The sequence below is a fragment of the Cololabis saira genome, chromosome 18 (assembly GCF_033807715.1).
Source record: "Cololabis saira isolate AMF1-May2022 chromosome 18, fColSai1.1, whole genome shotgun sequence".
In the NCBI taxonomy this organism is placed as follows: Eukaryota; Metazoa; Chordata; class Actinopteri; order Beloniformes; family Belonidae; genus Cololabis; species Cololabis saira.
In genome coordinates, this window is record NC_084604.1 from 21,918,737 (window position 1) to 21,944,889 (window position 26,153).

The following is a 26,153-nucleotide window of genomic DNA, read 5'->3' on the forward strand; positions in this document are numbered from 1 at the left end:
CGATGCAAACCACTGAGTTTCACTTGTCACAGAACCCTTATATGAAGAACACACAGCAGACGGAGGGTGTCGTGGTTTCTGTATATTCTGGCTTCTTTCCTGCGTTTGCCACTGGCAAAAAATAAAGCGAAGAGCCCATACAATACTGATCCTCAGAAACCTCCAAAACACTCCTCCTGGTTTTCCGCCCATGCACCTTTCCTGGAATGCCAATACAATGGTGGGACAGTCTTATCATAAGCTCTCATCTCCTGTTTCACTCTGACTCATCTGTCATACAGTATGCGCTCAATAATAGGGATGTTTTGGCCTTTAAATCTTACTCCCAGATTAGTGACGCTCAGATGTCTTGATAGAGTAAACGTGTTCTGGGGAAGCCGTTAAGGAATCTGAAACTATTGTTCTCCACGCACATTTACTGAAAATGTTCTTTCAAAACTGAAAGGACTATCATTTTAAACTGTAAAGTCTCTGGCCGAATTCACAAAAACACCACTTACACAATCAAGATTTGTGCATGCATGCAAAGAAGTCTGCTCAGCTGTGTTTGTTGGTTGATAAAGTAGAATCAGACACATTCGGTACAAAAACAGACAATTTTTTGTGTGTTTGTGTGTGTGTGTGTTATCACTAAAACGCTGTAGGAAATATTAACGACATACATCGTGAATGCAAAATTTAAATGTCTTTTCTACTGTATGAAAGTTTAGTTAATATGGTCAACAACAGGACTTTAAAGGAGCATGAGGCTCCTTTTAAGAAATGAGACTCATTAGCGCCACCCTTCGCCACGACGGCCGTTGGGGGTACTGCAGCCAACAGTGAAGCCGGCACGGGAGAACGGGGACAACGCACATGCAGCGTCATTTGACGTCACATCCGCAGCCCAGCGCGGGAAATTCAGGCCCCGAATTGCAGCACATTTTGCAGCACACAGCCTGTTCAAGGCAACGGAGAGATACGGTAGAGGGCTCATTCTTTTTGGTTTGGAACGCTTCATCTGACATTATTACTAGAAATTACTTAAAACGTATACAAATTTTTTTCATAAATCCTGCCTCAATCCTGCCTCATGCTCCTTTAAGTGACTGAAGCACATGAACTACTTCTAATAAGTGACAATGTCAAATCTCCTCACGGCAAAAACTAATTTCTAAGAAAAGAAAAAACAAAAGAAAAAAGGTAGACTATTTTGCTAGTTTTAATAGTCAGAATAGGAAGAAATATGTTTGATTAATATATGACAGTTTGACTAGATTAAGGAATAACAGGCTTATTTCAAGAGGGGCTATTTTGCCGTGCAAGAACCATTTCAATGCACAGAAATTCAAATTTATTGTCATCTGCCAAACCGAAACCAGTGCTGGCACGTCGTTTATCTCCTCTGTGCATATCTATGTCAGCGATAAACACAGATAGCCACGGTGAGGCAGCTGACACCCAAGAAAGCGCTAAATATGATCTGCAGCTGTGCATTTTCAGCTTCCAACAAGCTACCACGAACCTCTGAGAGACGCACCGGCCTGTGCAGAAAGTTTGAAATATCTTCTTTGAAGCATGCACTCAAAAGTGAAAGTACAAAGGAAGGGGAAAAAAAGTGAGATCCTGCATGCCTAGCGTGGGGGGCTATTTAGATGTCAAGAGGTGTGCGTGATGGTAATGGGGCAGATGAGAGAGGAGGGCTGAGGAAGGCCCCTTCGCTTTGAGGATTCTTCATTACTGCCAAAAGCTCCCCAAGTCCACCACTCCCATCACAAACCCAAGACAAAGACGAGATGAAAGAGGGCTTCCTTTTGGGAGCGCATACCTGCACACAAGCTTGTTTTTAAAAGGTATATTTTGAAAGATTTGTTTGCATTCAACAAGCAACCAGAAAGCTTCGCTTTAATCTCAGTTAAGGTAAAGATTGCAAGTGTTAAAACACAGCCGTGGTCTTTCATTGATAACATAAACTATCTGGGATGATTTTAAGTAATAAAACCCGTTTACCCTGTAAAGCTGTGGACATAACACTATGCATGGGTCACCTGGGCAGTTGCAGCCAGAGTAGTCTGAGTTTACTGATTGATCCCACACCTCAGGCAGCAGTGAGCTTGCCAAGGAGGTGCGGTTCAGGAGATTACCATTACCTATCTTGTTGGCACACCCACACAGACATTTAAGCAAACACAAATCCTTGGTAGGTCCAAAATAAATGTGTAAATAATGTGACTGCACAAGGATATTCCTCCACTCGTGGTTGTAGCAATGCTACCTCAGGAGGGCAAAAGCTTTTCAAAATAATTAACACTGTGTGTCAAAGCTGTCACTCAAGACACCATCACATCCTCCTCCTGGTGACATCGGAGCCACATCAAAGTGAGAGTTGACAGGGGAAATCCCACTAGAGAACCACAAGCCTGTCTGGAACAGTCTTAAGAGGTGGATGTGGGTGTCTGGAGCGCACCGCACAAACCCAGAAAATCATTAAAACATAACGGCTAAACAGACATTTGGGTATGTCTGATGTTCAGTTGATTTTAGCCAACATAAATCTGTCATGTTCAAAATAAGCCTTACTTTTCTTCTGCTCAACAGACTGAGAGTTCATGGGAGCTACTGTACTTTACCCCGACTCTGAAACCAGATATAAGGCCTTCCCAGTTTCACCTGCTCCATCTACCTGTTACACATTCCTGATCCACCGCTATGAAGGGCAGTCTGCTTCAACGCAGCCCTCAATGTTCATGTAGAGAACAATTGCACGTATAGATCCTTCCACAAAGCTGTTCTTTATATCTGTCTCCGATTACATGGCAGGTGACACCTATGTCAGCCTTTCAAGACTGTCCTGAAGCATCTCACATTAAGAGGATCCCACTCACACACAAACACACACACACACACACACACACACACACACAATCATTCAAGGTTCTCCATGTTCACATTCATGCACAAGCACTTATGTAATGCGATTTTTTTTCTGTTTGTTTCTGTTGGATCCTACTATTGATTGAACACACGAACAAGCTTCTTAATCCCATTCTAACCTTACAACGCTCTGCATAAGCCAGTGTTTCTTAATTCGAAGGGGAGGACTGGAATTGAGAAACACTGGCATAAGCCAAACGTTTTTTAGGGAAGGTTTAAGGCAATCTTGATGTTTTTTTTTTGTTTGTTTGTTTTATGAGAAACGTTGTAAGGGCTCAAGATTAAAGGCACAACACTTTAATCGTGAATTCATAATTTCACAAGAAAAACAGTTGTAACATTGCCAGAATGAAAGTGTGATTTCATGAGAAAAAGTTGTAAGTTGTAATGTTCGGTAAGAAATAAACATGGGAAGCAACTTATTTAAGTTATACTTCAATATAAGATTATCAAGTAAGGACAAAATTAGTCTTTTGGCATATCAGGAGTTGAATATTAAAAGTGTCAGGATCTGAACAGAATAAACAGGAAACTGCAAACAATAGTGCTGAATGACGACTGATAAGTGTTGAAGCTTTTATCTTGTAAAATTATGGCTTTACTACTATAGATTTCTGCATGATTTGTTTGCTTAGGCTTTGTTCTTTTAATGTTAAGTAATGCAATGATTAAAACATAACAACTTTAATTTAAGTTTTAATTTTCCTGCAAAGTGGCCCTAAGTGACCAGCTTTTTGGTCCCCACAACTATAGTAGGCATTCATTTTTAAATGGAAATATAAACAACAATAATGCACACTATCACACAACCAGTCTGTTTAAAAAAGTGCAGAATACTTAATTAGTAGCACATTTCCTCCCATGCTAAAACTAAAATAGAGCATTTTCAATACACTGCATGGTTAAGCGGCTGGAGCCACCACCACAGTAGCTGAGCATGTTAGATCTGAAATTACACTCATTACCTCCAAAACAAGGACCAGTGCACATCTGGATATCCCGTGAACTCACACATTATACAAATTCACAGAATTCATGGATCTCAATAAGCCTGTTCATTTCACAGGTCAAAGTCTGAGTGATGAAGGGCATCTGATCTGCATGCTTCCTGTGGCAGTCTGCATGTTTGCATGTCTTCCCTCACCCAGAGTGGTGGTTTATAAGTCAATATACCTTTAAGAAGAAGATGAACGTTAAGTGGTGCTTTGACCCGGTGGTGGTAATCTTAACAAACCAGGTATCAGGTAATAACACAAGTCAACGAAAGTTCACCAAGAGGAAGTTCGACAGGTATTATGAGCCCGTCGGCTTTTGTTGTTCGTTTTGTAGCGATGTGTTCGAGTCTCGGCGTGTTCAGCTCATTATTGTAATTGTTGAGTTTTCCATCTGCTTGATGCTCGGCATGTTGTGCTCATAAGAGTTTTGGCATGTACATAAAATAAAATAACATTTAAAAAAATTCAAGCCATGTGACTGTGAGCGTCAATCTTACCAAACCTTTAACATGTAGAACACCGTGATGGACCAGAAGATTCAAACAAAAGCAGATAAATCTGATTCATACAACCTACATGTGCAATCATGCAAAAAAAATTGAATACAAATATGGTTGCATTGTTGTCTAAATTATGAGTGGATAGGATCACTTCATGACCCTGTAGGATAAGTCAGGAACACAGCATCTTGCAGCATAACCACTTGATATTTGTAAATCTTTCACTAGTCACAGCTGTGTTGAGTATAGTTTTTGTGTTGCTTTAAAATGGAATTTGCTCTTCTTAACTGACTGAAACATAAAAGGCTCATAAAATAAATCCCCTTCCTCCTCCCTCTATTTCTGTTTCGGCAGATGACCAATCACAAGTAGAATACCACTTGTTTTCTATATTAAAAGTCTTCCAGTTCTTTGTCTCTGTGGACTAAGCGACGCCCTGCACATTAATCTAAGAGATCTTCAGCACTAAATCACAGTACATATCAAAGAGTCTCAAAAAGCTTCTTTACAGTGAGTACTGAGGGAAATCAATCTCTCTAGAGGTTCCAGCTTGTTTTTCATCTTCCTCAAGTTCATTGAGAATAACACAGATTGGCAGTCATTCTGAAAGTATCCTTTTAATGAGTTCCAAATACGCATGAAACAGCCTCGTCCAGCCAAATTTCTGAAAGGGTTCTTTTGGGCAGCAAATAACTGCACGAGTATCATTCACATCCTCATCACGTACTTTTTACTTTGAAAGCGGGACTCTTATGAAAACATGTGTAACCAGGTCCAAAGACCAATGTGTTCAGTCATTAACGTTCCTGCACCTGGATAGTAAAGGCAGACAGCGCTCATTTTTTACACTGAACAGAATTTGCACCAGGTGTGATATGAAAGTAAATCTGTCCCCAGGATTTGTGGTTTATTGATTCTTGTGTTTTATTTTGAAACTCTCTTTTCACATTTTAAAGTCAGTTTTACTTTCTCTTCTTTTTTTGTTTTGGAAGTTATTTTTTTCTGGATGCAATTCTGCTAGTTTTGCTTTTTGTGTTAATTTACTTTAGTTTGAGTTCAGCTGATTACCCTACCGCGCTTTTCCCATCATGCACACCTGTTTGCTATCAGTTTTTATTGTACACGCGCCTTACACGCTCCTTGATTTTCTGTTCTCTGTTCTGTTAACCCAGTTTGTCATCTTACTCCCACATCAGTCCACGTATGCTTTCTGCATTTCCTTTCTTTGTTCAGTTTTTTAAAATAAGTTTACGTTTTTTTTAATGCACTTTCTTATCTGTGTGTGTGCCATTTGATCCTATACTATTACCCACAAGTGCCAGGAAAGAAAATAACAATCAATTATCCAACTCCTTTTCAGCTTTAAGAGCTAGCGTGAGAGCCATTTGTTCCTTTCATCATTTAGCCAAAAGTGTTGACTTATTTTGAGAATAAAGGTTCTTTGTTTGAGCTTACACAGTTATTAAAGTAGTTATTATTAAACTACTTTTACTGCTAAAAGCGAAATGGATACTGAAAGCAGTACTGGAACAGTCGTCATTTACTAAATTAGACCTTCTTTCATAATAATAGACTTCTGCAAACTATAAAGCTCTTAGGAGACAAAGCAGTATTGTCCATAAGAAGTCAGTGCAGCATCATGTGCTATACAGCAGGAGATCCACTCCACGAGTTAAAATAACCTATTTTTTTAACAGCATACTTTAATCTATTTACCACAGACTGTATGAGAAGAACTGGACAACCCCCCACTGTGATGTCACTCATAGATTTTCTGAAGTCATTCTTTTTCCTTGTACTCCAAAAGGGAGGAAGGAGCCTGGGTAGCTGACTGGAACACTTTACAACCCACAGCCCACCTCATGTCAGTCAAAACCCCTTTTCTTTAAAATATGAAATCCTTAGGCTTACACACTGAGTCTTTATTCAAAGCTCTGAAGCTATTCTAAGAAGTCAATACAGTAGCAACAGCAATGCCAGCTAGTCACTGGCTGTCTCAACCACCAATCAAAAGGCCAAGCTCCTCATTTCACTTAAACTGGTTTTTTATATAATTTTACCAGATGTGTGTGAAAGAAAAGTTGTCATGGATATGGAAACCAGATATAGAGACCAAACCCATAGTGTGAACAATATTGTAAACAGATTTATTTCTGCTGCAAAGTTGGACATTTGAAGGTAGTGTCAATAGAAACTTACTTTAGGAGCCATCCCCCAGTGGTCATTATAGGAACTGCAATTCATATTTTCGTTCCTGGTTGGCTTTAGTCTAGAAGTTGGAATGTTGGCAATTGTCTTTTTACATATTAGGAGATCTTGCATTCTGTAATTTCATGCTGACAGGGAAAAAGTGTCTCACCTACTGATGGGGCCCTCCTGTGGTGAGCGGGGCACTCCAGTGTGCCCTGCTGAGTTCGACCAAACATGGCGGAGTAAATGGCAATCTGCATACCCCTTTTGCAGCTCAGCCTCATCCTCTCCTCCTCACAGACCACTTTGCTCTTATACTCATCTGTAGATAAGGAGAAAGAGGGCAGAAAGGTTAACAACCAATTAGAAAGAAATGTGCAGACGTGTCAAGTAACGAAGTACAAATACTTGTTACCTTACTTAAGTAGAAATTTTGGTTATCTATACTTCACTGGAGTAATTATTTTCAGACGACTTTTTACTTTTACTCCTTACATTTTCACCCAATTATCTGTACTTTTTACTCCTTACATTTTAAAAACAGCCTCGTTACTCTATTTCATTTCGGCCTTTAATAAAAACTATCCAGTTAAATTGCTCCATCCGGATAGAGTGAATTTGGTTGTGGTTGTTTCAGATGTTCTTGTCCAGTTTTGTTCTTACATCCGTTCCCTCAGATTCCTGCAACTAAACTTGGATGTACATTCCAATAAAGGTTAGGATAAATGATAACATGCCTCTGAAGTTTGACTTTTTGCACCATTACAATACTTATAGGCAACTAGTCATCATATCTCCTGCTCTCTGAAACACATGTTAATGCTCAATAGTACACATATATGGTTCTTTAATATATTTGTATTATACTAAGATGCATTCATTTTCAATGGCTTTTGTGCTTAATGGCTTTTTTCCCCCTTACATTACTTTTACTTTTATACTTTAAGTAGTTTTGAAACCAGTACTTTTATACTTTTACTTCAGTAAAAAACTTGAGTGGATACTTCAACTTCTACAGGAGTATTTTTAAACTCTAGTATCTATACTTCTACCTGAGTAATGAATGTGAATACATTTGACACCTCTGGAAATGTGTTACCTACAATTAAATAAAATAACTAAAGTTATAATTAATCAACTATGGTTTTCGTATACGTCTCTAAGAATTGAATGATAAAGCGATTCATCCGCTGAAGTATTTTCAATCAAGTTTAGAAACAGATTTGCAAACATTTTTTGAATGTGGTTTCATCTGATGTAAACATTCAGGGACAGATCAAGACTTTGTCGTTGGACATGTGGAGCCATGTAGCGGCATTCCTCGCACACATCCAGCCAAAGAGGCCTGTGGATGTGAGGAACAGCTCCAATGGCCTGCAAATACAAACACAACAGCGGCCATTTCTCCATCCATGTGGGGAGTGGAACAGGAATGCAGAATAAAGAGAGAGCGGACAAAATGGGCAGGATATTTCCTGGAGACAGATTCACGGTTTTCCCTCACACACAGCTTTCCTTCAGTTCCTCCGTCCTCCATCCACCTCTCCTTTCAGAGGCAGTGACACCTGCCCGTTGCACCTCACTAACAACCCATGCTTCCTTTCTTTCTTCCGTGGAGAAGTCATTGGTTAAGTGACATTGAACAAAGAGCTGTTGATTGGCCGCGAGGTCCAGTGGAGGGAGAAAATATGAGGAGGGGGATCAGTGGATTAACGCTCACTTGTGGTCACTCTAGTGAAAAGTTTTACACAGCTCAGTGCGCCTTGGCTCAACACAGCCCTGACGCTCGAATGGATGCTAGGATCTGGGTGGGATTACTGCACTCTTAGCTTCCTGGCTAGTGGGGTGAAAAAAGGCAAAGAATCAAGGGAGCGGCACACATAGACTTATCTCTTTTTTCTTCTTTAACAAAGTCAGAAAAGGGGCATGGAACTGACTCACACAGAGAGGGACATTCAATTCTGAAGTCCATTGGAGTCTAAAAATACTCATGAGCACTGCCAATGTGTGAGGGCTCTTTTAGACCCAGTTGTGAACACACACAATGTGGGAAAACAGAAACAAACAGCGGTTGCCCCCTACAGTGTTGGAGAACTGTGTAAAGCCAGTATTTATGGAAAGATGCCAGCTGGATGTGTGTACAATTAATCAAGCCAATGGAAAAGTCAGCAGAGTCAGAACAAGTGGTCAGGTACAAGGCAATCCGCAAACAACCTCACCTACTGCCTTTGATGATGAACATATGGTTACGTAAGCAACCCCGTAACTAAGAATTCAGACCGAATCGCTTGAGGAGTTTGGAAACTTGTGATGTTTTTCACTTGGTTCGACTGAAATTGAAACCGAATTCAGTTTAAGCCACTTTATTTGCAGTGTACTGCAGTTTACATCTAGTCATCTCAAGGCACTTCACACAGAGAGCAAACACGTTTAATGGACTTAAGTATAATCCAGTTCAGTATATGAATCCTCCAATTCATACAAATTCATTGTCATTACGTTATAATGCAATTAATTCCAGTTGAGACCACTTTTATCAATCCATCCATCCATCCATCCATCCATCCATCCATCCATCCATCCATCCATCCATCCATCCATCCATCCATCCATCCATCCATCCATCCATCCATCCATCCATCCATCCATCCATCCATCCATCCATCCATCCATCCATCCATCCATCCATCCATCCATCCATCCAGGGGCCGGGACTTGAACCTGCGCCGTCCGCACGAGGATTATAATGCTTATACAGAAATATTAATTACACTAGTGATAGACACAGACATAACACTAGACATGTTGCAATGGGTCGATTCACAATGCCTAAGCCGAGAACTGAGGCAATGAGGAACACAGTCATGTACAGGGCAATGACTTTCTGGAACTCTTTGCCAGCATGTATTACAGAAATTAACGATAAAAGGCAGTTTAAGAAACGACTGAAGGAGTTTCTTATACACAATGAAAATATTGTAATTTAACTTTTAACTTTTTTTATGCTGTAATGAATTGTTCTCTCTTGCAATATTTGTATTTTTATTTTTATTTTTAATTCAATGTTTTTGTATGTATTTTGTATGATATTTTGAGGACCCCAGGAAGAATAGCTGTTGCCAAGTGTAACAGCTAATGGGGATCCTAAATAAACTAAATAAACTAAACTAAATAAATTATAGCCTCTACAAATGGCAGCCCGCTCAACCCACTGAGGGCTCCAGGGCCCCAGGTTTTTTTTTTAATTTTTATTTCACAGCTGAGCCCCGTTGGATCGAGATCAACCTTTTCCGGGGGACATCAGTCTGGTTGTGTTGGTACGCATCCAAATGTGATAAATGCATTCACACTGGAAATAACAAACCCTAGCAATCAGTAAAAGACACTTTGAAACACATGAAGTAATATGCATAATAAAAAGGCAATCCTCAGTGGTAGAAAATGCAGATGTACCCAATAGCCCAACCCTGCTGGATGCAAAAACTATCCCCATCCCTTTTGGTTTGTGGAAGACCAATACCTGTTCAGTGTGCAGTACAGAGGAACATGAGCTTTCTTTGCTTGTTAATTTTAATATTTAAAAAAGGAAGACAAAAACAGGTTTGAGTAAAACGTGTGTTAATTTCAGAAAACTGGTCATCGTGGGACTTACTCGGCCTGCACTTGTACCAGACAATGAGGTATTTACTGCTACTGGGGCACTGATCAATCCCAAACACGCGGCTGTTGACAAGGACCTGGCAGCTCCTTCTGTCTTCGCACTCGTCCAGCATTTTCTAAAAAAGGAAAAAGTGACACTGAGCAACCAAAGACAAGTTTACAGGGAAAGCAATATATCAACGATGGTGAGGTCAACAGCACGCAAACACAGAACCACTTCAAAGAGGCTGCTTACATCCAAGGGAGAAGTCTCTGGAGAGCTTCAGCCTCCTCATTTCCTGCTTCTCTACTTTTATCATCCTTTAGCTTACTGTAACCCAGGTGAGAACATTCCAACCCATAACATCCAAGACCAAATTCCCGGGTGCTGCACGAATGTCTGGTGGGATAATGCTCAGAACCTTCCCAGAACTCAACTTTGAGGGTGTAAAAGTTTTATGAATAGTCTAAAAAATATGAGCTGGGTAGCTCCCAACAGATGTTGTAATTGTCATTCTATTGACAATAACATAAGATGTATAAACTATAATAGCTAAACTGAGAAATTAGACCGTTTTTTCTATAATTATTCCATACATATTATTATTGTTGTTATTGTTAATATTTTCTCATTTTGAATTTGAATTTTACTTTATCGCATCTTTCTGGGAATTGTATCATCTCTATTTGAAAGCTTCATGAAATCCAGAGAAATCTCTGTTATCAAAAGACAAAGGCTGGTATGGCTATGAACTCTGAGGTGGCAGGCAGCACTAAAGTGAAAAAAGACACGATTCTGCTGCTGAAATCCCTGCATGTGATCAGGAACCTGAAAAGTACTGTTCATGAACAGTGTGTTGCTGTCAATTGGAGAGACGTTGATGAACTAGTTCAGGCTAACACATGTATGCTGCTACTGCTGCTGCTGCCTGCTCTACACGCCAAGCTCCCTTGTTTACCCTTAACCTCCAAGAGCAGGCTCTGGGGTATTGAAAAAAAAATAAATCAAACCCTCAATCATCATTTCCATGAAATATTAAGAAAGTATGTTCTCAGGGAGAATAAAACTCTGAGGAAAGTAACAACCTTTCCCAAGATCACTGAAGACATACTGAAGTAGTAGAAAAATGTCCTGTCGTCCAGCAAATCCACATTTGAATTAAATTTCTTTTGGAAAGCATGTTGCAGCATCCTCTGAACTAAAGAAAATAAAAACTGCCTCAATCACTAGTTTCAAGTGCACCCTTCTCAGAACTAGCATCACAACATATGGGTACGTTAGTGAATATTACAAGGCTACTCTGGATATCACTGGAAGGGCTAATAGACTTGTGTGAGATGCAGGATTTGGAACAACATACTGCAGGACGCAGAGGAGGAAGTCATCCTTCGTCCCTAGAGCTGTCCAGCTCCTAAACTCAGCATCTTAATCTATTTTATCATCAATCTATTTATTGTTTCTTTTTTACTCATCTTAACCTTTTTTTAGACCCCAGAAAGCTAAGTGCACTTTAAAACAAACGTATTTTAAATGTTGAACATCCGTTATGTGCAATTGTATGTTTGTTTGTATGTCCTTAAGCTGCTGTCATGCCTTTTAAATTGCCCCTAAGGGATAAATAAAGTGATTTGAATTGAATTGAATTGAATACTGCCATCAAAAGCATGTTTTTCTGTAAAACTTTTCATATTTAAGCAAGACCATGCCAAACCTAAAGTTCATTTGTATAGCACATTACAACACAATTCAAAGTGCTTTACATAAAAAACATTTTAAAAAAGGCATTGGAAAGTAAAAATTACTGAAATGCAGAAGTAAATAAAAAGGTTTTCAATCTTGACTTAAACCTATTAAGAGTTTCAGCAGCACTGATGCATTCTGGGAGTTTGTTCCACAGGTGAAGAGGCAGCTGAAAGCTCATCGTGTTTGGTTCCAACTTTTGGTACAGAAAGAAGGCATGACTCTGACGACGTGAAGGTTCTGGTTGGCTCATAATGGACCAGGAGATGTATTTTGGCTTTAGATCATTCAGAGATTTATAAACCGTGAGCAGGATTTTTAAATCTATTCTGTGACAGACAGGAAGCCAGTGTAAAGATCTAAGAACTGAAATGGTCCACTCTCCTGGTTTGAGCGAGGACTCAGGACTAACTGCAGCTGTTGGATGGACTTTTTAGGGAGACCCATGAGAACAACATTACACTAGCCCAGTCTACTGAAGATAGAAGCATGGACAGGTTTTTCTAATTCCTGCTGAGACATCAGTCCTGCAGTCTTACACATGTTCTGCAGGTGATAATAGGCTGACTTCACTACTGTCTTAATGTGGCTGTTAAAAATTCAGGTCTGAGTCCAAACCCCCCCCAGAGTTCTGGCTTGGCTCTTGGTTTTTAGCTTCACTGCTTGAAGCTGAGTGCTGACTTTTAATCTTTCTTCCTTGGTTCCAAACACTAATATTTCTGTTTTGTCTTCATTTAACTGAAATCTGCACTTATTAAAATAAAACAGCTCACGGGCCCAGTGCAAAGTCCAGAAGTGCACTGCTAGAATTGGCACTTCAGAGCACCTTACGGTTTGAGAGTTTTTCATATAACTGAGAGCTCCACAGTCCAGACATGTCACCCACTTAAAAAGACTGAGTGCACAGGGTTAAGAAAACTGTAAAAGGGCCCCCGTCTGAAGTTTGCTCAATTCCATTCAAAGCAATAATAGCTTATTCTTCTCTCAAGGGATATTTTAAAACAAGTCTCAACTTCTTATTGAAATTTAAAAGCTGACTACAGCAACCAGATTTTTAACGTTTTAGATTAAATAGCAACTCGTTCAACTAAAAAGGCCGCAGACCCAAAAACAAATCTGCATCACTTGCTATGAGCAGTCATAAGGTACTTTAGGAAGAAAACTCACCTTCCAGGTTGATAAAACAAAAGTTATTAATTTCATTTCACAGGATAAATAAGATATTAAAAATCTGACAAACATAAAATATGAGTACCGGTAATTGTTTTTATTTAAGGGGGGCTAAACTAATCTTTTCACATGGAAGCTTGGTCACTTTGTCAACAGAACAAGACACGTGAACAGGTGGTGTGATGGGATTCTTCCAGGTTGTATTTATGTTGGGGACGCAGATGTCAGCCAGTCTCTCGCTTTGACCCAATGCACCCTTCCATCTGTGCATTCATGGCTCTCCTGACTGTTACAGAAGCAAACCAAACAGCCGACTGAATGCCAGGCATGATGTGTTAACACCGGTGCTGCAACAAGGGGCTTGCAAATCCCAATTTAGAAGAGGATGCTCAAGCAAAAAGTATTTAAAATTGTATTATGTCATGGGAACGCGCAAGAGTGCTTTCTCCTCAAAGCATTGCATAACCATTGATCTTCCAAAATTTAACTTGGACCAATTTAGGCATTTTACAGGATGGGGACGTAATGCTCAGAAATATATGCTTATGTCTGTGTTAGAGTGGACTAATAGAGCAAGTGATGCCAAAGGCAGGATGGCGCCCGGCCTGGAATAAACTGGTGTTACTGGGATAGAATCTGACGGGCTTTTGCAGAGGTACAATAATAAGCACAATAATAACAAAAAAACGATACGCTAGTAAAAGAGATGTGTAATCTTGGTTGTTTACTTGTAGTGCAGTGGACATAGAACAATATCGGTCATCCTCCTGACGGTGGGAAGAGCTCAGGAGGGCCTGGTAGGTGTGGGAGCACTGCTGGAGATCAGAGGAACCTCTTCTTCCGTAGAATGCTGACTGGATGGTGATGGTGGTGCGGGACGGACAGCGAACAGACAGGAAGTCTCCGTCACAGGCCTGTTCGGTGTAGTTCCTCAACACTTTGGACAGGTAGCCTGTAATGTGGCAAGAAAAAAGCACTGAGTTCCCGAAACGTTGAAACTTTGCAATCCCATGAACATAAAAGGCTTTACATTCCCACCAAAAGGACTTTAAAGTGTATGATTTCATTTAAATGCACTTTAAAAGCCAGATCAAAGCCAAAACATTATCACAATCTTTCCTCGCTTCAGAGGTACTACCGTCTTTAGGAGTATCAACAGGTTCTGTGCCTCTTCTGAGATGATTCAACTTGTATTCTAAAAGCTTTTTGTTTCCGGTCTGTTTTAATACTAACTTTGTATCGACCAAACTTCCAGCAGCACATGGCTTTTCTCCTCCACAGAGCACAGCATTTGTGAAATGTCTGTGTTAATAACGGCATGTTGCATTTAAATATGATACAAACTGAATACCAGCATTTCTGCACATGCCAGAGCGGCACTCACAATTAAGGTTGGCGACAGTGTTTGATAAATGCTTACATTGCTGGAACAAAGTGACACTAAAGCTGTCTTTTTTTATTTATTTATTTTTTTTAATTGACACCCACAGAGTTAAAACCGCTTTTGTTGGCCACAACGTCCCACCCTCAGCCCTTGAAATAAACAGTCCTTAATTGTAAACCAACAGAATTGTGTTGTGCACAGAAACCAGTTTTCATGGCCGGCAGCTGCTTTGGCGCTGACGAAACCTAAATAAGTGGGTTGAGATTAGGGATTGGCTCCAAACCAGCCCTGGGCCTCCTCGCAATCCAGGAGGATCTTATTTGCATAATGGAGGGCTTCCATGGTGATTTGAGCTCATTGAATCTTTTAATGTGCTACTCTTCGGACCCTTTTACTCTTGACGTGCTGTTTGCTTGCTCTTTAACCACGCTCACTTGCGTTGCACAATGTGGTCTCGGGACTGAATGGAAAGATTATGTGAAATATTATGGAGCCAAATCAGGGCCAAAAGTTTTGCTAATTTGAAAATAAAATTTGAACCTGAAATTTTTTTTTTACAGTTTCAGTTTTATTTTTTTCAGTATCAGATCTTTTTTTCAGTTTCAAATCTTTTTATTTCAGTTTCAAATCTTTTTTTCAGTTACAAATCTTTTTTTTTCAGTTTCACGTCTTTTTTTTTCAGTTTCACATCTTTTTTTTTCAGTTTCACTTCTTTTTTTTTCAGTTACAAATTTTTTTTTCAGGTTCAGACTTTTGGCCCGGATCTGGCGTGGGGGGCGTGGCATCAACTGAGAGGGGCGTGGCATCATGAGTGACAGCAGAACAGAGAAGGCGGGGGACGTTACTCAGTCATGTTGCCTTCAGGAAACGTAGGTTGCAGAAGTTATCAGTAGAAGTATGATTCAACACTGTATAAACACTATATTCACGTGATTGGCAGTGGAAAAAACTGATATTAGTGACACATTTCTGTTTGAAAGGCTGTTTTAGACCGTACTTGGCACCAATCGCAGTATAAAAGCAATAAACTATGCCAGACTGTACAGTTCAACAGCCACACTTTAAAGTTTGACATTTCCCACTTCCACATACTACCAAGTACGGTCTAAAACAGCTTTTTAAACAGAAATGTGTCACTAATATCAGTTTTTTCCACTGCCAATCACGTGAATATGGTGTATATACAGTGTTGAATCAAACTTCTACTGATAACTTCTGCAACCTACGTTTCCTGAAGGCAACGTGACTGAAGAACGTCCCCCGCCTTCTCTGTTCTGCTGTCACCATGGATGTATTATATAACTGGATACCGGATCGAAAATGGCCGCCCATTCATTTCAATGGAGTTTGCTCACCCAGCGCATCCGCCGAAAAAATTTCTGACTTCCTGGTTTACTTCCTGGTACACGGGCCCATAGAGCATGCGCAGTTGAGTCACCTCCCATGATGCTCTGGGGCCTCCCATCATGCCCCGGGGCAATGTGAACGAGCGCTGCGCGCTCTGGACAAGCGCTGCGCGCTCATGAGTCCTTCAGACCGGTAATGATAGATGTACACAATGAAATTAGGGATTTATAGGGCAAATCAACCGATGCTGTTCTCAAAGTCATGGTTATAGACTATACATGGTTCATTTGTGTGTTTTTTTTAATTAAAGATAAAACGAGTCATTTTTATTTAAGATGAGACACCCCAGGTTAATAGGCTAAAATAGGGTAAAAATGTAAATAGCAGGTATCACCATGAAACTTCCCAAGTTTATTACTTACATTAAGACAAATATTTTTTGTATTACAAGTTTTGTCAAGTATTATGTTTAAATATGTCAAATATTATGTTTAAATGTGGTTAATTTACTGCGTTACACAGAGGCTACGCCGTAGGCTCCGCGGCTCCGCGCACCCTACGGCGTAGGAGCCGCGGAGCCGCGGACTGCCCACTGCCCACTGCCCTGCGGGCACTGCCCGGCTTCGCAGTGCCCGCGGAGCTGCGGAGGTGCAGCTTCCCCGGGAGCACTGTCATAAAATAAGCTGAGGATTAAGGGTTAAGATGATGTTAAACACATGACATCTAAAACTCCACGGCACCGTCGCAACAACTACGACACATCTCTCTCCCTGCACGTTTGCTCAAACCTGATGGAGGTCAGTTTTATTGTGAGGTGGGGATCTCACGCCACAAGCTCATTTTGTTAATATTGACCCTCATTTAGTCCCGTGCAGGGCGCTGCCTCCAAATGAAAGAGCAACAGAAGAATACATATTTGAAGTGCGTTAGGTGTGTGTGTGCAGGAGGATCTCAGTGGAAACACCCACACCTGCGCCTCCGCGGAGCCGCAGATGATCTACAGGATCATTAGAATGCTTATGAATGTGGTCGAAAACGCAGATCTTCGGTTATGTGTGGATGCAAATGTTTTTATAAACGGAGGGGGGGAAATATTCGTTTTTAAAAATACCCGGCTACGTGTGGACAGGGTCTTAGACTTGTGTGATAGACCTGCCTGATATCTTATTTTCACAAACCATACACCGTTGGCTACAACGGAAATGTTTAAGTACAAGAATGACAAACCATTATTATTCTTGCTATTAAACATTTCTGTTTGGTGCAAATTGGCAATGCAATGTGTTTCTGAGTGATTATTCCCGCGAACGGCTTAGTTTCAGCCATCCTCGTTCCCGAGACACACACGACCGCGCTTTGCGAGTCCACGGCACAGCCGTGACGTCACGCCCAGAAAGAGACTTTTCTTTGACTTTTCTGGCCGTTATAAAACATTTTTGACGGATATAAAGTCCATGACTTAAAAATATAGAATACAAAGATTAGTAATTGGTGGTGATTACAGCTGGAGGTTTCCTGTGAACAGTTTTAGAGGCTTCTCTTTTACTATTGCGGTCTATGGGAAAAAAGCTTTCTGGGCCCCATGGGATTTTTTGTTGCAGTACCGCGGCTGGCCACTGGAAAAAATCGGCGTGCCTGCTGAGCGCGAGACTGGGGGCCTGGCTGTCACTCATGATGCCACGCCCCTCTCAGTTGATGCCACGCCCCCCACGCCAGATCCGGGCCAAAAGTCTGAACCTGAAAAAAAAATTTGTAACTGAAAAAAAAAGAAGTGAAACTGAAAAAAAAAGACGTGAAACTGAAAAAAAAAGATTTGTAACTGAAAAAAAGATTTGAAACTGAAATAAAAAGATTTGAAACTGAAAAAAAGATCTGATACTGAAAAAAATAAAACTGAAACTGTAAAAAAAAAATTTCAGGTTCAAATTTTATTTTCAAATTAGCAAAACTTTTGGCCCTGATTTGGCTCCATAAAATATATAATGTATCAAAAAATACTCTGAGCTTTTATTTAACATAGTATGATGTTTTGAATAAGCTGCCTTTTTTTTAAAAAAAGGAGATAAGAAAAGAACATTCCTCCAGTAAGTTGACTGTGCAGCTAAGAAACATTTAGAGTTGCCATCCAGCCTGTCAGTCATTCATAAGATGTGAACCCATCACAAAGCCTCCATTAACATTCCAGTCTGGGAGAATGAAGCAGATAAAAGTGAGAACTGATCCCTGAGACATAAAATGTCTTTCTGGACTTATCTGGTTCACTTACGAGCTAACTGTTGCAGAGGAGAAGAAGTGGTGTAACGCTAAGCCTCCTCCATTTCTGAGATTTGCTGGGATTGTCAAAATGATCAAAATGATTAGCGTGCTCATTCTCTTCAGTTGCATTTTATAAAGTTGGTCTTTATATGTTTGTCTCTATATATATATATATATATATATATATATATATATATATATATATATATATATATATATATATATATATATATATGTATATATATATATATATATATATATATATATATATATATATATATATATATATATATATACATTACACAAGAATGTATGTCACAAACCTTCGTCTCAGCATGTAAAAAGGCCCAAAGTGCGCTCAAGCTTCCCTCTAAAAGCTTCGCAAACACATTTACAGAAATGTCATTACACACAGCCTCAAACAGATTAACAAAGTGGAAACACTGTGATTCAATTACCCTTATTTGGTTAGCTCTGAGTAGAAAAACAACACAGAAACTGTGTTTTCCAGCACTCATGAACGCATATAAAACACACACACATTGTCTCCTCATCACCATGGTCACAGAGAAAAGGAAGCAAATCAGGAGACATTCCCAGGCTTTGAGAGATCAGTTTTACTCTAAATAGAGATGGTTATTAAACTCCTATTTCTCCCACCGACAGAGAGAACAGGTGCATATGCAGTCTGACTTTATTTAGAAATCCTTTGAATAGCACTTACCCCATTACCGTAAGCCCACCTTGAAAGCAAACACAGCACCGGCTTTCCTTAAGGCTCACAGGTATGGTAAACCTTCCAACTGCTCTATCATATCTATATTCATTAAAAGTATTCATGTTCGATCCATATCCATTAAAAATAATTCAAATCAATCCTTGAACTAGCTTTTTGTATATGTATATGTGTGTTTGGCTTTAATATTTGATCACTGTGCAACTTAAAGACTATTTAAGTAGCTCTTGTGGAGCTTAGAAACAGCATTAAGGCATCATTAATGCATTTTCAATTCTTGAATTGTATTGTGTTACGTAGATTCTCCTTCTCCACAGTAATCTCCTGCAAACACACCCGTCTGCTTTGCCTGTCACATTCCACACAGGGGGAGAGGGGAACTTGGCATTCCCCCTGGCAGCAGGACCACACACACACACACACACACACACACACACTCACACACGCAAAACATCAACACAAACAATGTGGGTTGGGACAAGCCTGCCTGGCTCTTGGAGCAAGGGTGTGCGGTGATGGCGTAATCGCAATGTATATCACATTATCTGAAGCTGGTTCTTGGCACAACCAGCTGTCATGAGAAAGCACGCGCTGTCCGGTAAGCAAGCCTGTGGGTGAGGTTTCCATGGAAACGGATGAGGTTCGGAAGGGGGGGGGTGAAACCGAAAGGGGCCATGAAAGATGAGAGAATTTCCCACTTGGGCATTTCTTAAGAGAGCTGTCCTTGTGCAACAATCTGAGCACCACAAACACTCCGACACTCCTTACTCCACCCTACAAAGGGGGGCTGAGAGAAAAAGGCAAACAGATTATCTCACACAAACCCTCAGGTGCTTTCTAAAGAATCTATTTCTTCTTTTCCACCATCCCGCCCTCCTCCCACTCTCTTCCTCTTTCTTCTTCGGGATCATCACTATTGTTCCTCTCATGCTACCTGTTGACTGAGGCCTCCTTTCAAGGCCAAAAACACAGGCAGCGCTAAGGCACCTGTATAGACCGCCCAGCCAATGACAGGTGTCCCTCAAAGGCAGAAGACTTAACAATGCTGGAGGAACACCCAGGCGTCTCTCTTCCTCCGTTTCCTCCCCCCCCAACCCATTTTCTTTTCATGTGGGGGCAAATGCCTTCTTTTAACTAGCTCTCTGCCCTTTTACTTGACAAAAAAAACAAAAAAAACTGCACTGTTTTCTTTGCTGGTTTGTTCAGTCAATAAAAGACAGGAAGTTGCGGTTGCTGTGGATGCTGCTCTTTAATAAACAATTCACTGTTGTTGTGAATCGTACTGAAAGGACCCATTTTTAATCTCTGCACAAACAGCACCGGGATCTGCTGTGAACATAGACACGGGCAGCTGCACCTGCCATCTGTATTTATGCTCCAACACAGATGGGATATTGTCATATGATGCAACTTAACCTGCATGGGAGTAATCCCCCACAAATCATAAATCTAAAAATCAGAGGCCCCCGGTGATTGTAAGCTCCTCATCTGCGGTCATGTGATGACCTTAAAGTCCGACACAGGCAGAGGAAGGTCAAGAAGGATGGAGATTAGCAACCAGCATGGTGTTGTGTCAACATGGCAGAGAAAGAGGAGACTCTCATCAGTTATAAACTCCTGCGTATTATGTAGCAATGCAGTAGCGTGTGTAAATATGTTTCAAATTATTTATTGACGATGATGACATCCAGGGAATAGTTCTGTTCCCCAGCTTGGAGCCTCAGCTGCAATCTTACCCACCTCTTTTTCACATCTACTATTGTAACTAATTCCCCTCACAGTCCCATCATGCTGAGGTGTTGGGTATCTGTTCATAATGAGTATGACAGGTACGTATGACATGAGAGAGGTTTGACTACAGTTCAGGTGGACTGTTCATGCTCAAGGCTTTCTCCTCCTTTTGAAAGGTGCCACCTATTCTCATTGGCCGAGCCTCTGGCGGGAACAATGCACCGCAGCAGTACGTATAACCAGAGGTGGGTAGAGGAGCCAAAAATTGTACTCAAGTAAAAGTACTGTTACTTCAGAATAATATGACTCAAGTAAAAGTAAAAAGTAGTCATCCAAATAATTACTTGAGTAAAAGTAAAAAAGTACTTGGTGAAAAAACTACTCAAGTACTGAGTAACTGTTGAGTAACGTCTGATTTATTTTTTTAACACAACCATTCAAACAGACAAAAGTACAAAATAATGATCTTAAGGTAAATTAAATCAATAAAATAATAAAATAAATTAAAATTAATACAAAAAAATAGCTTAAATTAAAATAATCTTAAAGTAAATTCAAGTACTTTAATAAATAATAACAGAATAAAAAAATAAATTAAGCACAAGTAGCACAAAATTTCAAGCCTTTGTACTTTTCTTTTTTAACCAGGCAGAACTAGAACAAACATGAACTAATATAAACTCTGTGTGTGTTTGAATCTGTGTATATGTGACAAAACATGCAAAAACAAAGTTTTTTCCCAAAGAATCACCCAGTGATGTCATGAGATTGACGCGTACGCGGATAAAAGGGATAAAAGAAAAGTAACAGCTCAACGTAGTCTAATGTAGCGGAGTAAGAGTAACAGTTTCTTCTTCACAAATCTACTCAAGTAAAAGTAAAAAGTAAAAAGATTCAAAACTACTCCTAAAAGTACAAATTTTCCCAAAACTTACTCAAGTAAATGTAACGGAGTAAATGTAACTCGTTACTACCCACCTCTGCGTATAACTGACACGTTACTGCAGCGTTGACCTAGCGCTGCTTCCTATTCAGCTGCTTTCTCCTCTAACCGTGCTCGTAAACTAATGTTGGCAAAGCCTCTTGCATTGGGCAAGAATGTGTAATGTTGCTGAATATTATATGATTATAGCTTAGCTTAATGCCACAAAAGTGCCTATTTACATTGTAGTTTAGAGATAATAAACAGGCAGTTGCTGTAAACTGCATGATCATGTGGCTAGAATCAAAGTGCATCACTTCAAAATGCATTCCATGAAAAAAACTTTAGAAGAAGGAAAAAGAATCGCTGCGATCTCGAGCGCAACAAAACCAAACGCTGGATTGTGTTTCATCTTGGCACATTAAGTATTTAGGCATTTACAGCCTCATAACTTTATTGGTATTATTTTAAGCAAATTATAGCCATCAAACCATCAAACGTTCAAAGAAGCAGAGCTGCAGGCCTGCTGCAGGAGAAAGAATTCCCTTTAAGTGGTAATTTCTGGGAAGAGTTGAGGTTTTCCTCAAAGACACAAGCTGCACTCTGGCCATGTGCAGAAGAAGGAAGGGAGGGAGGGAGGAACAGGACAAAAAGTTGGGAATATGATGCATGATGGAGAAGCAGAGTGGCTGATACAGACATGCAACAGGCTGCTCAATCATCCACTGTGTTATTTATTAAAATAAGATGTCGAGGAGAGGAGAAGAATAATCGGCATGTGGCGAGATGAGAGCAAATCTTTTTTAAAAGCAAAGCCACCGCTTTCAGGATGTGGCAGCAGAGGTCTAAAGGCCTGAGCCGGTGGCTTTAGGCCTTGTAGTAATTAGTTTCTCTCCCAAAACCACAGAGGCAGTGCAAATGCCTGAAGCAGGGCAGGACGTTTAGATAAAACAACCATTGGATGTAAATCATATGTGGTCAAATCTCCGCATTCACCTCCTCAGACCTGAGGTAACAGTTGTATTAGGAAGGATAAAAAAAACAGGTTGTTAAAAGTGTGCTGACATGTAATCAGAGCTCGACAAAACCTCACAGATTAGGCTCAAAGTTCCCGTTGATGCCATACAGGAGGACACGCAGCAACGCAATGGAGGTGATGCGGAAGGAAAGCGATCCGTATCTGTTTCTGTACATTTGCCAAGTTCACCCCTCACCGTGATCCATTCAGATTTGAGCATAAAAAAATGCATTCCTGAAATTCACTGCATTCCTTTGCTCAGAATGCATCGCTCTTTCTATTATAGTCACGTCTTGGATTAACCTACTTTCTAGATCGGACCCAAAGATGATGGAGGCATTTTGCAAGACACTAATGAGGTTAAATTAAGTATTTCTTAATATTAAAACTTTTTGAACCGCTCAAGAACGTTAAGGAAGTAGTTCATTCAAAGTTTTTTGAGGGCCTGTAGTGCATGTTGAATGAAATAATCTCAGATTTTGCTCAGGTATTTGAAGAAACTTGCAGCAGCTTTACATTGTTGTACATAGATGCTTTGATTCAAAGAAACTGGAGCCTGGTAATATTTTCAAATAGAACAACCTTTAACAGATCTATGTTGGTGGGTGGTCCTCCCTCTTTAAAGATAAACTAGAATTCAAAGGGAAAAAGGTTGATCGGGGAAAGAAAAGGCTGAACATGCTTCTTAAATGCAGGGGGGCACGGTCGCGCCGCCTCACAGCTAGAAGGTCCCGGGTTCAATTCTCACCGGGGACGCTGTGGGTGCCAAGGGCTTGCATGTTCTCCCTGTGTTCCCTCGGGTAGCTAATGTGAGCTACCCTCACAAAAACATGCAGCAGTGCTGGGCTATACATGCCCCCTCTGGCCAGCCGGGGCGCCAGATGGGGGGGGGAGGATCAGCGCTACGTCCGGCCGGAGAAGCCCCACCCTGTCTGGTGAAAAGAAGTGGCTGGTTCACTCCTCAGGTTAAGGAGGAGACCTGAGCTCAGTGCAGGGCCCTCCCGGGGTTGGTAGAGGGAGCAATGCCCAGGACTGACGTAGGTAGCAGCACTGGCTGATAAAATGAAAAAAAAAAAAATGGTGAAAAAAAGCGGGGATAAAAATATATATATATATATATATATATATATATATATATATATATATATATATATATATATATATATATATATATATATATATATATATAAAAGCATGCAAAAAAATGCTTTTATAGTAACTCAAATTTTCATTTTACAGTGGAGAAATACTTTTAGATGATACACTGACCATGGCTTGTGGACAAAACATTGCACGAGAGAAGTTTATACTTCTGGAAAGTAAGTCTCTTATGAATCTCAGACCCTGTGGTTTCTTTTCAAACATCTCAACAGACCAGTCCGGGTCAAACTGGCCACTTAGCATCGAACAGGTGGACTGACAAAGTTGTGAAGTGGTTCTGTTGGAGACAGAACAATCCTTCTTTAATAATTTCGCTCGAGTCGCTGGCCCAGGCAAGTTTCTTCAACACAAGTTAGAGTATCATTTCCAGCACTCTGCTCTCAGTCAAAGACGGCAGTTCGACTCTGCAACATAAATATATATATGACTTTTATGGACAGTCAGACTCAAAGGGTTTTCAACTTTATGCGAATAAAGGGGTCTGTGAGACTTAAAGCCTGGACTAAGCCGACTCTGGACCAGGGACGTGCGGTCAGGGGAGGCAGGTGAGGCAGAGCCTCACCTGTCATCATGACAAGTAAAAAAATAAATAATTATAACATCAAATTTATACTAATATTTGTCCACTGATCTTTATGTATGACTAATTTCGAACATTTATTATAGTCAAAATCGCTGAATTTGCCTATTTCCTGTTCAAATACGATGCTGAAACGTGAGGTGAAGCAGCAGCGAGCCGAGCCGAGCCTCTGATTGCGCAATCCATCACAAACTGGGCTGATATACGTGTGATTGGCCCGTGCTGGTTGCCGTATCTCTGCATGTCGCCAATATAATGTTTGCAGATACGTTTATTTGACCTGATTTTACACAGTCTGGCTAATGTCTTTAACCATTAAAGTTTAATGTTTGTTAGTGACATATTTAGTTTCGCTGATGGGAAATAAAACCGCAGTGAAAAAGGCACAGGGTGAGCCAGACAATACTCTGCCTCCCTTGAAGGGGACGAACGTGAGTCAACGCCGTTCGCTCACGTACGAAAATAAGGAGGACTTTTACAACAAAGTAACGGAGGTTTTTGTGGCGAAGGACAGGCGCATGGACTTCATTTACAAATAAAAGTAAGACCACAAACACTTTAAATCGTATAAAAAAGAGATTAGACTAAGAAAAATACAATAGAATATTTAAAAACTAAATTTTGGCCTTAAATAAAATATTCTTTGTTTTTCTTTTCATGGTTTTTGTTGAGCAATCTGTATTAAATTGATTAAAGTATCAGAATTAAACGTTTTAAAAACAACTGAATATTTCACTAAAGGTCAAAATTTAAATCTGTGGTTTTGTACACCAGTTTATACTCTCATTTATTTAAGCAAATGCACGTTTTTCTTACCTTTACGTATCTGTTCCGTGTGTGTGTGTGTGAGTGTGTGTGCCCGTGTGTTTTTTTTGTGAAGAATGCTGATGAGATATGAAATAACCAGTGAATAAGCTACAGTTTTTGGTTTATATATTTGTAAATCTGACACTAAAGGAGTCAGTGCCTCACCAACCATGAACCTCACCGCACGTCACTGCTCTGGACAGTTAAAGACAGCGTTCTTCAAGCGTTGCTGTTAAACTTAAAACTGGTCAAAAACAGCAAAAGGACGAGGGATAAAAAACAGTGTGAGACAAAATAAATTGTGAAAAAGAGAAACACTGGTGATCATTCAGTGAATTGAGGCATCTGGATGTGTTTCAATGGTAAAACTATGAAGTGCATTTCAATGCAGCATTGTGGAGATCATCATAACCTGCACACGTTTCATACGGGTTCATGTAGTTTTAAGGGTCCCCATTTATCCAGAAATGTAACTTGGAATCCAGAAGAAGAATAACCGCACTAAAGAGATGTATAAATATTCTCAGACAATAACGCAAACACCAGAACCACCAACCCATCTCCTCATCCTCCCCTCCACTGGCTGCGAGGAGGCCGGAGTCTGAGCAGCTGAGGTCATTAAAGCTGGAGACAAAAACACAAACACCCCTCTTGCATGGTCTTTCCTCCTCCCTATGCCAACACACACACACACACACACACACACACACACACACACACACACACACACACACACACACACACACACACACACACACACACACACACACACACACACACACACACACACACAGGCACGAACATACACCCACACATAAATCAAGAAGAAGCCCAGAAACATTAACCTGTCGGACATGGATAACGACCTTCCAGAGCCACCTCTGCCCCCTGCTTTACTGAACGCACTTCATTTATTTTTTCATGATTCGTGTAATCAAGAGCCGCAGTCTGATAAGCTTGGAATGAACTGCTTGTTTTATGGTCTTAAAAAGATAACAGCATAAAGATCTGGCAATAGAAGTGGAAAATAGAGCGGATTCCGGCCGCAACAATACCAACACAG

General features: G+C 40.3%; 1 protein-coding gene across 1 annotated transcript in view; it reads right to left on the reverse strand.

Annotated features, from left to right (window-relative positions):
• LOC133464566 (protein eva-1 homolog C) overlaps positions 1 to 26,153 on the reverse strand; it is a 91,086-nt gene that overhangs the window by 46,931 nt on the left and 18,002 nt on the right. The window contains exons 2-4 of the mRNA XM_061746620.1: positions 13,877 to 14,100; positions 10,251 to 10,374; positions 6,768 to 6,920 (exon numbers count right to left, since the gene is read on the reverse strand). Of these exons, the coding sequence (XP_061602604.1) occupies positions 6,768 to 6,920; positions 10,251 to 10,374; positions 13,877 to 14,100 (501 nt within the window). The remainder of the gene's footprint in view (positions 1 to 6,767; positions 6,921 to 10,250; positions 10,375 to 13,876; positions 14,101 to 26,153) is intronic.